Here is a 13807-nt window from a genome sequence, read left to right as displayed (position 1 = left end):
CTCGATGAAAGGTCGTTCATGTTTGCTGGGCCGGCTAGTAAGCGGCTACCCCATGCCGAGACCAAATGGTGTCGGCGAATTCCAACATTTCGATAGGGAATGGACTCTGATCATACACCCCAACATGCATGTCCAAATATCAAAAATGGGGTGGCAAGGGTCAGAGGAAATTCGGACTAATCTCTCCCTTAATCCAATTAGGGAACAAGTAAAATAATTAAGAATAAGTTTTGGGAAGAACTCTACTCACAAGAACTATAGTGAGTTACTAATCAAGACAGAAGTGCAAATAGGAACTTGGTCGCACATGAAGATTAACTTAATGGACAGCATTCAGGTAGCTAAAACCTACATTTACAGCCAATTAAATTATATAAGGAGCACGGTACCACTTACAAAAGCCATGATTAATAGAAAGGAAAATACTGAGCATTATTTGGAACAACACAATTCGCTACGTAAGGAAAAACCATATATGCAGATCGAATGAGCAAGGAGGGCTAGCCCTACCTAGCTTAACTATTAAACAAAAGTCCAATATTTTCAGATATATTTAAACAGCTGAATAACTCTCCCAAACTACCATGGGAAGCAATTTACATTTACATCTATGGTTATCTATGTCGTTTTAACATTGCAATCTACAAAAATGATAAATGAACTAAACAATTAGAACCTCCTGGATATTGTAGAAGAATCAGTGAACTGATATATAAATACAGGGATAATATAGGAATATGGGATAGAGGGAAGAACATTTATGCTATATTAAAGTATATGGCCTCCCAGAAGAAACAAGATATAGAATGTCGCTATCCAAATCTAAACTGGTCGGCCATATGGAAAAAGTGGGTAGGTATATGATTGGCCTCCATACAAAGCAGCCTCTTCACGATAAGCGGCTGACGTGCTAGACTGTTTTCACATTATAAGTGTTATACCACATTGTAGATTATGCGGCAATCATTTGGATTGAAAGGATCACTTAATACTCAGATGTCCTAAAATAAACATAAAAGACAGGAGTTAAACAATACAATTTTTGATAAATACGGTATACTTGAAGATAAGAAATAAAAAGTCTATTTACAAATAATATTAATGACAGAAAGATTTATAATTATTAATAAATTATATTAACTCCATAATGAATATACTAAGGGAAGACTTTAAAATCAAATAATATCCACCTTTAAAGCAATTTAAGTAATAATATACCTTAAAGAGGTCATTGTACTTAACTAACAAACTATCTACAACAAATACCTCGTATAATTAACACATTATTTAGAACAACAATTACACGTGCAAGGGACAGGGATTTGTCCTTGCTGACTAATGAACAAACAGATGGTATGACGCCTAAGCTACGTGACTCACGTGTGGTAGTAAGGGTCGTACCTTATCCCCCCAAAAGCAAGGTCAGCAACAAGAACATTACGAAAACAGAAACACGGGGAACAAACTAGTAAACAAGACGAGGTATAAATACACAAAACATGCACACGCTTAACATGCAAATGTCTATTTCAACCATTTTCTATCTATCTTTCCTCCTACACAAGCACATACACTAAAATTATAGTATTGGTTCCAAAAGACCGGGAAGCACGGTACCAAAACGAAGAGCTCACAAGTGTCAACACCGAACTACCCGAGTCATAGCGTAACCATTAATTAAGTAATAACTTAAAGAATTTGATCTCTAATAGCCAGTCCGTAAAAAAAAGAGAAAAAAAAAGGATCATTTGCAAAACAAATAGCACACACATATACCAAACACGGAACAACACTGATCCGTGGTAAGGATCACTCTTTGTAAAAAAAAAACCTCGATCCAAGACCAGCCAGAGTCAAATTCTAAACACTATAGTAGGGCGGTGTATATACCCTATATCAAAATTAATTAAACCGAAATTCTAATAAACGTAATACAAACAACACTTACGCGATGGGGGAAAACAAAAACACATAAAATCCTTTAACTTTCAGCACTATGGGTCCCTTCTATGATGCAAGTCTGAGAGGGACTACACCAATGAACATTGGAAACCTAAAAGGAATAGTGCTTTCCTCGTTTAACGAGAAAAGGGGACCATGTGGCAGACTTGCAAGAAAAGGCAGAATTTAGTGCTAGGACGCACACTTTCTGAAAGAGAATAGCATTAAGGTACACGATTTTAAATTTTCACGTAATTTTCTATTTTTGATGGTTTATTTTATGCAAATGTGTTTGAGATGACTAGGATCCATATTATGTATCGTTTATTCAGTTTCATGGAAATCTGCTAATTCTATAGTTGTTATGCAATTTCTTTCTTTGATTTTACAGTTACTAGATTATTGATAAAATTGACGATTGCATGCTATCCAAGTTTTCGTATGTGTGGGATGTTACAGGGTTATATGAAATAACTTCCTTTGTCTGTTAGGACGATACTGATTATCGTGAGTTAACGATACTCGGGCATTTATATCCGATTTTATAATGTTTGAATAATCTTGTAAGTTCGGGAGTGTGGTGAGCTAGAAATGTGTGAATTTTATGCAATAGTAATCGAGCATGTGGTAGCATAGATAAAGAGATGCGATAATGTTAGATATACCGCTCACGTGTTAATTTATGGACCGTCACTGTGAAGCGAGGGTGATGTTCTATCGGATTAAGCCAGAATTTATGTAGAGTGTATAGCTAGAATGCTTCGGTGTAACGTAAATTAGGGAATTTTATGTACGTATAGAAAGTGATACGTACAGAGATTTAGGGGTAATTTTGTTCTTTAAGGAACAGCTTTCTGAGGAGAGAAGGGACAGTCCGAAGACGGAAGTCCAAAGAAACAAGTGACGAGTTCAGAATAAACGACTATGTAGTACAGGAAAGGTAGAAGCGTTCAGAATAGGAAGACTCGAAGAAATAGGAAGACATTGATATACGGTCAAGGGAGGAAGGTGATGCAATCATTCATGGACATTGCGCTCTTTTCACGAATCGTTATCATGATGAAATAAATCCCAATTAGACACGGCAATTAAAATCTGTTGTCATAACGTAGATTCAATTGGCGTAGCTGCTATTAACTGTTATTGATTAAATTTTGTTATTTTTCTTGTCTAAGGGGGCTCGTATTGCATTATTTCTTTCCAATAGTCTTGCTCAATTTTCTGTTGACATTTTATTTTTTTTGGGGGGGGGGCACCAGACAGGTCCCCCCCACTTAACCAAAATAATAAAGTTGTTTTATGTATGTTTGTTAATCCTCTGATATGTTGTTTGTATTCTTTAGAAAAGGATTCCATACAAAATCTTATTTGGAGTAATTTTGTCGGGGTATTTGTTCTTTAGCCCTAGTGTTTTCTACAGGTTAGATTTTCCGAATCGGTTTCATTCACCGTCTTCAAATTTTCATCCCTGATTTTCTAGTTGACCTTTTATCTTTCCACCAACACCCTGCTGTAAAATTGAGTGAGGTCATTTCCTAGATAACTCCAGCCAATCTAATTAACCACCCCTTTTACTAAGAGGGTGAAGTTACAGTGCCATAGGCTATTTCTTGACCACCAATTATCTACTTTTTATTTCTAAGTTTGGAATGTGGAATGAGTTGGGGGTTGGGGTCTTTATTTAGTGTTAAATTGAAACTTGCTGCCGAAAATTTGATCCAGTTTTCAGAATAGAAGGGTTTTGGTTTACTGGTGAAAAATTGATGATATGCAAGAAGGAAAAATCCTGGAGCAAATAAATAGTTCGATCTTGAAGGGATTTCGGTATACCGGGGTTTCGGTTGTAAGAGGTTTAACTACATGGATTGATGTTTAGCAGACGGTAAACAGATGATATGAAGCAAAGGAAATGATCTGACTGTCCATTTAATTTTCGGGAGGAGGGGGAAAGTTTCTATTTTTCATGAAGCCACGATAATTAGTTTTTCTTTAACCTGAAGATTATGTTTTCCCCAACTAACCAAAATATATGTAATAGGTTCTTTATTTTCTATAAATCAGAACAGCAATATATTTAAAGCAATTTCAGGACCTGAATTTTGTTTCCCCCCCCCCAAAAAAAAAGAAAAAAATAATATAATAATAATAATACTAGACACCTTCACCGCCTTTAACAACTGAATAGTCGGTCCCTGACACCTTTCAAACTCATATTTCATCTAGCAGTGTGATCTACAAGATAAAGGTCAAGTGCCCTGTTCCTATCCAAGCTAGGATCAGTCGTAACCCGACGGCATACTTAAATGTTTATTATCCAGCTTGCTTATTACCATTAGGGCCAGATTAAAGTTATGTCTGGGCCTAAGGCTAATAGGATGGAAAGCCGTTGAGCCGTTACTTCAATATTGAAATGGGGGTCTAAAAGACGACGTACAAAATATAAGGGCCTAAGGCTATGAACGTTTCCGAGGTGGGGGAGAGAGCCATAATTCGAACGGGGGTGGGGCAAACCGAATTAAAGGGTTATATTTATATACTGCACAATTGATTTATTTTAAAGCAAAGGGGCGGGCAGCTGCCCAACTCCCCTGGCCGACTCACATAGTCTTATTAACCTTTGGGTTAATCCTTCCCTTATTAAGATTTAAATTTCATTGGGGCATTGTATTGTCTATATCTCCAATTGCTCAAAATTCACCAAACATTTACCAATTCCAAAATAATCACATTCTTAATTTAACCACGGCACGTGTAATTATTGTACATTTACTTAGCCGTAACATAGTAACAATTACAATGTGACTTCATGACTAGTGGTGGGAAGAAATTTGCTACATGTGCTTTGCCGTAAGTAGTTTTAGAATAGCATTTGGAATGCTTTGGACATTGCCGTTTTATTTTATTAACGTTTAAGTGACTTTCAAAGTATAAAATGTTTGTTCAGGTGATATTTTACTTAATAGTTTTATATGTTATCAATTACAATAACGTAATCTGGGAACTGTTGTCAGTTAGAATTATTTCCAATGTATAGTTTCTGATGCGCATATATGAAATCATGTGGCCAAAATACAGGCTACACAAATTTGATCAATGTGGAAACATTTCCATTAATATCCCAGAATGAAATTAGAAATTACGACTGACCCAATTTTTCCTGATGCTTGACTAACAGGCACGCACGTACGTGTCTGCGTGTGTGTTTATGAGCAAGCCAATTGTCAAGAAAGGTAGAGAGGCACATTTTGTCGTTAGTGGAGGAAGACTAAGGCTAAATCTCCCGCTTAAATTTTCAACCTTTCTTGGTGAAGTATTTTGAAGAATTTTTTTTTATTTGTACCTTGTAACCATATGACAAAGTCTAATATTTAAAAAAGAAAACTCCACTGTTCAGTGAGGAAAAAAATAATTTTCAAGCACTGACTGGAGCGATGGGCGAAAAGAATAATACATTCAAATGAGGGTTCTTTAAGCAATGACATATATCTAACTTCAAAGTGCATTTTTTTTTAAATCATTAAAAGAATTGAATTCACCATCCAGAATCTTACTGTAGAAAAGGAAGCACTTTTATGCTGATCCAACATATCGAAAAAATAAATTTCTCAAACCCATTGATAAATTCGTGCCAAATTTTTTTCGATCGATATTTTTAATTTAAAAAAAAAACAATTATCGCACAAGTTTTAATAGTACATTAAAACAGCTTATACCTATTTACCCCATTTATTACCTATTCAATGAGTAAGCCCGTTCCCATCAATTTATGACAAGATTTAGCGGCGTAAAGATGAACGCAATGTGAAGTCATCGACGAGAGACAGGCAGACAAACATGCAAATGGAAATTGACACTCAAGTTACAGACCCGGGATGAGAAGAGAAAACTAATCTTTATATAAATATATTTATAACAATAAATAAATATGCTCATGTCACGATTATTAAAGGGCCGTTTGATTACCAAAGGAAATGCATCACTCTCTTATAATTCGAGAATTTACTTGGGATCCGTGTTGGCAAAGTGGTTATCCTCAAACACCTTCAGGTTTTGAGAGAGGCACAGGCCATTTCGAAGGCTTGCGACCCTTAGTCCCTGCTTATATTGAAATTTGAAAATGAATTGAATGTCAAAACAAGGCCATATAATTCACTATATAAAGATTTAAAAGACAAATAAGTACACAACGAAGTATACTTAGTATTATAATATTATATACAAAAACTGAGACACCCTAGGGGTAGATGGCCGGGACACTTGCCCCCCCCCCCCCGGCTAGCGTGTCATACTCTTGACCAGAAGGGTACGTCTTCAAATCGTGTCCGTCGTGGTATGTATCTGGTCAAGGCATTTTACTCTAGCTGCTTCGTCACAATATAACTTTAAATTTGTTTATTACGCATCAAACAGATCGTGATTTCAATAAAGATAAAGCATACAAAATGTATTGTCATTTGCAATTCGTTCTGAAGGACACTGGTAGTTTTCAGTCTTTGCATTGAACAGCGTAGAGAATTTTTACAAATGTTATTTTGATACATAAACGCAGTTTTTGTATACAGAATGATGCAGTCTTTTGTGTTTATGGGGTTTTTCGCAGTAAAATAGTATAAAGTATTTTATTTATTTTTTTTTAAATCTTGTTTTAACTGACCTCATAAGCGCTCGTGACTTTCAGATTGTAGAAGACTGGAACGTAGACGTGAGCAGCCAAGCCGACGGCGCCTGCATACGAAAGTCCAATCCACCAATACATCGTGCCATAGTTGTACATTTCAGCTGGCGTACCTAGCAACGTAATGGCAGACATGAAGCTGGCTAGTAACGACATCGAGACGGGGAAAACGTGCATTTTCCCTCCAGCCAGCAGAAATTCCCTCGTGCTTGAATTATTTCTGTCCTTGAATGCATAGTAGAATCCAATAAATGTGGAAATAACCAATGTAGCTGCAAATAAGACGTAATCCACAACCGAAAAAGAATTCTTTTGCCCAGTTTGATAACTGAAACTTCTGCCTTCATTGGCCATGATGGACAAGTCGTTTTTGTAGTGTGACTCTCAAATCCACTAAAAATACAGACACTGATTAGTTAGCTCAAAGTGGGACTGTAATCTGGTAAATCACATTGAGACAAGCACGTAAGCCTAAGAAGGATTATTTACACTAATCGCAAATATATAAAAGCATCAGATATACGGTTCATATGGATGTCAATCGGATACTTTCTTGGTCACTATTAAGGAACCAGTGCGTTACCTGCATGGTTTCTTTCGAGCGGTACTAATTATGTAGAACACGTGTCAACATTACAGATTTATGATGATGATATTACCTGCAAAAATGGTGGAGGTAAATTTAGCACATTAACATACTGCTTAAATTTGGGACAAAGCAACATATACTTCTAAAATGTCAAACCTACAGTTGTCAATGACACAAAGGACGTTGCGCTTTCCCATTTATGGTCACTTAAACCATAGAACTTGAAGTTGCCTGGATAATCACGTGTTTTGACCCATTTAGAAATTAGAGTTGTCACTCTATACTTGTATTCAAACAAAGATAATATTATAATTATTATTATTTTAAACAACAACAGCAACAAGAAAGGAGCTTTGATTTATGCGGAAATTCAAAGCTTGTATTTTATAGGGAAATTATACGCTTTTTTTTAGAACAAGAAAATTATATTCATTGTATTACAAATAAAGCAATTGCATGTGATTTGACTAATGAGCGTCTAAACATGGAATAGAAACGGGTCGATAAGATCAAAATAACGAGGTGATAGGTTTATTCGGACCACATCGGTATTTACTGACAGCGCTATACCTCAAACGAATTTCGGGGCGATTATTTACAAAGAAACAGCAGCAATCTATTGGGACCAGTTTGGATATGTATATGTATGACTTAAACCAGAAATTATGAAAAGAGATTTTGATGCATTTGCAACTTTTGGGGCAATCATTGTCCTACATGAAGATCTGACAGCGACCCTTTAGGATTCATGTTCTGGTGACCTTTGAATTAACCAGTGGAAACGCACCTTTCAGAAATTTGAAAAGTGAATAAACTCGTTCGTCACACATTCATGCACTTCAGTCATACTACTCAGTCTCCCAAACGCCGAAATCTAAGACCTTATCTGATTGGCTGATACAGTAAGCGAGTATGGTAATAACTTAGGTCACCACAACATGACCCCTAAGCTATTGCTGTAGGACAGTGGAGATCAGATTTTAATCAAATTGAGTATCGTAAGTATCAGAGATTCATTCGAGGCATGATCAGTAAAATTGACCTCAATATTGCGAATGGTAATAGGCTATGTGAACTATGTATCAGAGATTCATTCGAGGCATGATCAGTAAAATTGACCTCAATATTGCGAATGGTAATAGGCTATGTGAACTATGTATCAGAGATTCATTCGAGGCATGATCAGTAAAATTGACCTCAATATTGCGAATGGTAATAGGCTATGTGAACTAAGTACACTGGTCAACAGTGAAATCATTACTGACTTGAAAAGGCCCTAATCTGTAGTATTTTGGTGTGCCGAACACGAATATAACCGTGAAAAATTTGTATTGGCTCTCGTTTTGAAGATATTCATATACCTCATTTTCTATGTTTCACTGTGTAAATTTCTCCAGTAGGACTGCAGCAACATCCGGAATAATGATGTAACATTGCATAATACCATCATGCTCACATCATCCACAGTTGATTGCATCATTTTCTGATGCAATGCAATACTAATGCCATGCGGCTGCTGAAGTAAGTTGACGTCAGCAGTGTACTATACATGTGTAGGCCTATTATACTAATGCCAGGCGGCTGCTGAAGCTTACGTAAGCAGTGTACTATATAAAGCCCAATCAGATAGGTTCAGCATTTAAAATATTTTAGACGTTGTGCGAGACAGTTCAAGCTACTGTTACATAAAACTTATTATTTTATCCATTTACGTACAATAAAGAACAGTAATGCCTCGAAAGTGTGTTAATACCGCGGACAATTTTTGCTATATTTGTGGGGAAGTGACATTTGCCAACCAGAAGAAAAGTATCAATTCTCAAGTGAAGAAGACATATCATCTTTACTTCGGATGCAAGGTTGGTGACCAAGACAAGCCTTGGGCTCCGCATATATGCTGTGCTACATGTACAACACAGCTTTCACAGTGGTTGAATTGCAAAAGGTCATCAATGCCGTTTGCAGTCCCAATGGTGTGGAGAGAGCCAAGCAACCACCTAAATGACTGTTACTTCTGCTTGGTTCCTCCTCTTTCCGGCGGAATAACGAAGCGAAAGAAGTCGAGAATAGTCTACCCAAACATTCCGTCTGCATTGAGACCAGTTCCACATGGTGAGGGACTTCCTATTCCAGAACCTCCAGCAGAATATTCTCTTGATTCATCTGACGAAGACAAAGGTGAGTCGACCTGTTCTTCTCCTGGTCCATCAGCATGCAGTGATCCAGATTTTCACTGTGGTGCATCATCAACCCCACACAGAATAACACAGGAAGAACTAAATGACCTGATTCGTGATTTGGACTTATCAAAGAACAAGGCAGAATTGCTAGGATCAAGACTCCAACAATGGAATCTTCTAAAAGAAGATGTCACAATTACTGCATATCGAAAGCGCCACCAGCAATTGAAGCCTTTCTTCAGAAAGGAAAGTAATCTGATATTCTGTTCCGATATTGAGGGCCTCATGAATGCTTTAAAAATCACTCATGACCCACAAGAATGGAGACTATTTGTGGACTCTTCGAAAATGAGTCTCAAGGCTATGCTTTTGCACAATGGAAACATTCTTCCATCTATTCCAGTAGCGTATGCTGTCCACATGAAAGAGACATACGATAACTTAAGGCAGCTACTGAATTCCATTGAGTATAACAAGTACAGCTGGCACCTCTGTGGTGATTTGAAGCTAGTTGCCCTTTTAATGGGACTGCAGCAAGGATATACAAAATACATGTGTTTCTTATGCGAGTGGGATAGCCGAGCAAGGGAAATGCACTACATGAGGAAGGAATGGACTCACAGGCAGAATGTAGCCATTGGAGAGAAGAATATCCAACACCCAGCTCTGGTTGAGGCTCAGAAAATCTTGCTACCACCCCTTCACATCAAACTAGGTTTGATGAAGAACTTCGTGAAAGCCACTGACCGGACTTTGCCAGCATTCCGATACCTGCATGAAAAATTCCCTCGACTCAGCGAAGCAAAGATTAAAGAGGGAGTTTTTGTGGGTCCTCAGATTCGAGAGCTTTTCAAAGATGACCGGTTCAACAACTTGCTGGAAGGTGACGCGAAACAAGCATGGAATGATTTTCGCCTAGTTTCTACAAACTTCCTCGGAAATGTTAGGGCAGAAAACTATAAGGAACTAGTAGAAGACATGTTGATGAAGTATAAGAAACTTGGCTGCAATATGTCTCTAAAGATTCACTTCCTTCATTCCCATTTGGATTTCTTTCCTAGCAACTGTGGTATTGTTAGTGATGAACACGGCGAACGTTTTCATCAAGATATCGCAACAATGGAACAAAGATACCAGGGAAAATGGTCCACTACAATGCTGGCTGACTACTGCTGGACACTCCTCAGAGATGCTCCCGAACAGCTGTACAAGAGACAGGCGAAGAAATCTAAGATGTAGTCAATGACTTGATTTTTTATAGGTAGGCTATTACAGTTGACCTTTTACTATTGGAATGCATTTCGTTATGTAAACATTAATTTCTTGCAGATTACAAAAAAACTAGAGCCAATTTTGCAATTTGACTGTCATATTCGTGTTCAGCACATAAAAATTGATAAGAATTGACTAATTTTATTTCAGTAACATGACTTTTGTAAAAATTTGTTGTCCAGTGGTATCAGAGATTCATTCGAGGCATGATCAGTAAAATTGACCTCAATATTGCGAATGGTAATAGGCTATGTGAACTATGTATCAGAGATTCATTCGAGGCATGATCAGTAAAATTGACCTCAATATTGCGAATGGTAATAGGCTATGTGAACTATGTATCAGAGATTCATTCGAGGCATGATCAGTAAAATTGACCTCAATATTGCGAATGGTAATAGGCTATGTGAACTAAGTATCAGAGATTCATTCGAGGCATGATCAGTAAAATTGACCTCAATATTGCGAATGGTAATAGGCTATGTGAACTATGTATCAGAGATTCATTCGAGGCATGATCAGTAAAATTGACCTCAATATTGCGAATGGTAATAGGCTATGTGAACTAAGTATCAGAGATTCATTCGAGGCATGATCAGTAAAATTGACCTCAATATTGCGAATGGTAATAGGCTATGTGAACTAAGTATCAGAGATTCATTCGAGGCATGATCAGTAAAATTGACCTCAATATTGCGAATGGTAATAGGCTATGCGAACTATGTATCAGAGATTCATTCGAGGCATGATCAGTAAAATTGACCTCAATATTGCGAATGGTAATAGGCTATGTGAACTATGTATCAGAGATTCATTCGAGGCATGATCAGTAAAATTGACCTCAATATTGCGAATGGTAATAGGCTATGTGAACTAAGTATCAGAGATTCATTCGAGGCATGATCAGTAAAATTGACCTCAATATTGCGAATGGTAATAGGCTATGTGAACTATGTTTCGTTAGAATTATGGTAGATACAGAGATGGATTTCAAAGCGGCGCTCACCAATTAAAATATATTTTTCAGAGAGTTACGTATACAAGGTGAAGTTGTGTGCATTTAGAACACATACAATAGATAGAAGGTTGGCATACGTCTGTATTGTTTCGATGTAATGTGGCTGACATTTTCTTTGGATATATTACTTATGGAAATTGTACATGATAGAAGCACAATGTTAACTAAAATGACTGTTCCCTAGTTCTTAAAAATCAGCTTGAATTAGTCTAAAGTACACTATATTTAGCAGCTATTAAAATAGTGAAAATTAATTTTGCCTGACTAAACAATAACAGCTTCTGAATGTGCAATGAATGAGTTACCAAATATATAAAATATAAAACAGTTATTGGCTCTTTTTCATACAATGTACCTCTGAAATGAAGTGAAAATGACCAAGTCGAGATAGCATTTTTTTGAAAGATGCACTTCTGGACTAAAGACAAGCTGTATACTCTATAACCCATATTACACCCATCAATCATACACCAAAATAAAGAAAATTAAAGGTTCTCTAAGATATACTAGTTTTTTTAAAAAGCCAGAATAACCAGAGAGGAAACCTGGTGAAATTCTTTTTCTTTAAGTGCAAAAACACGACACTGTAGAGCACCACTATAACCCACATGTACGAAGAAAGCCATTGATTGTACTACAGCATCCGTAGGCGTCCGCAGCATAAAATCATAGACTTAAGTCTAATCTCATTATATTTCAACCATTATTTCATAAGAAGGTCCCACTAAAAAGTCTGTAGTGCGTTTCTTCATACATACATCCCGAGGGAAAGAGTTATTTTATCTATGTATGTTAGTGGTACATTCCTGGTGAAGATTTTACGTTAGACCCCGGATTTTTACGCCTTGTTATACGTATTATGATACCTGTAATCGTGAAACCTGGTGAGATAATGCATCTTGTGCACTGCTCCCTAATCACAAAAGTAGGCCACTGTGACCTATATTTGACACTTTCACTTGCTTGGTTATGTTGTGCATTATAAGCTTATTTCTCAGACTCGGTTCGTGATGACATCATCAAAATTACTGATTGTATGCATCGCTGTTAGTATCATACTCTTACTGGGGGAAAAAAACGACGGTCAGTTTGACTAATACATTACATTTTATTGGCTTAGGTTATGTTTTTGCGTTTAGCTCACGAACAAACGGTTTTTCTTCTTTTAGGTCATCTTTGCTTACAATTATATCAAGAGTAATAAAATGTGGTGAGGCGAATGCATCTTAATGAGTACTACACTCTTGTTACAAAAGTATGAATATGTCAAAGTTAATTGTCTTTGGATAAATTCTATTTTGTTTTCAGTAGTTGTAGACAAGAATACAGATGACGGAACATGCCGTGTGTCATGCGCCATGTTTGTTGTTCCGAGATTAATTTAGTTTTTAAGTGAATAGTCAGGATCATCTGAAAACGTGCTGCAGTCATTTGTGCCAAAATCCCTAAATAAGTCGCCCAAATCTGCCTTAGACAATTTACGGGGGCCCCGAGTGGCCGAGTGGTTTAAAGCGCTCTCCGTTACGGATCACTGCCATCTCACCTCTGTCTGCGTGAGTTCGAGTCTAGGATTCGACCAATGTCGGTATGTGAGAAAGCTTGCCAGTAGCTTCTCGTGGGTCGGTGGTTCTTCCCGGGGTTTTCACGGGTTCTTCCTCCACCATTAATACTGGCCGCCATACATAGCCTATCGTGTGCTGAAAAATGGCGTTAAACCCAACAACAACAACAATTTACAGTATTCTCAATAATATGACAACTTTTTGAAAACTAATATATTTCCCTGTTCAAACAAGGTAAAAAATGAAAAAATAAAACCTTACGGTTTTAAGAATCAAATCCAAAAATAACCATGAATAATCAACGAATTAAATTTTAGAAGTCCTAGTAATGAAATGTTCTAATGAAATTTGAGTTCGAGTCCCGAAGAAGAATTCAAAATGAAAGGCGATGACGTATACTGTAGTCAGTATTGTGATGTTGTGTCTAGAGTTCTTTGCTGATTCACAAACAATAATATTGCGGTGTTTGAATTTCCGAATGAAATTTAGAGAAATGTCTTTGTCCAAGAATTCTATATGAGCACTCAGATATTTCAAGAAAAAGAATTAATCTTTTAGAATCCACATAAT

General features: G+C 36.9%; 1 protein-coding gene and 1 long non-coding RNA gene across 2 annotated transcripts in view; one reads left to right on the top strand and one right to left on the bottom strand.

Moving 5' to 3' along the window:
- LOC149802945 (sodium-coupled monocarboxylate transporter 1-like) overlaps positions 1 to 7524 on the bottom strand; it is a 46221-nt gene extending 38697 nt beyond the window's left edge. The window contains exon 1 of the mRNA XM_089952460.1: positions 6596 to 7524. Coding sequence (XP_089808586.1) covers positions 6596 to 6970 — 375 coding nt within the window. The 5' untranslated portion in view covers positions 6971 to 7524. The remainder of the gene's footprint in view (positions 1 to 6595) is intronic.
- LOC149802946 (uncharacterized) lies at positions 1408 to 6718 on the top strand. Its single transcript, XR_016420113.1, has 3 exons — positions 1408 to 2170; positions 2786 to 2949; positions 6620 to 6718. It is a non-coding gene; the product is annotated as an uncharacterized LOC149802946 (long non-coding RNA).
- Positions 7525 to 13807: the final 6283 nt, after the last annotated feature.

The sequence above is a fragment of the Sinohyriopsis cumingii genome, chromosome 3 (genome assembly GCF_028554795.1).
Source record: "Sinohyriopsis cumingii isolate HCF-2022 chromosome 3, ASM2855479v2, whole genome shotgun sequence".
In the NCBI taxonomy this organism is placed as follows: Eukaryota; Metazoa; Mollusca; class Bivalvia; order Unionida; family Unionidae; genus Sinohyriopsis; species Sinohyriopsis cumingii.
The sequence above is the reverse complement of the archived record's forward strand: the minus strand, read 5'-3'. Positions and strand labels throughout refer to the sequence as shown.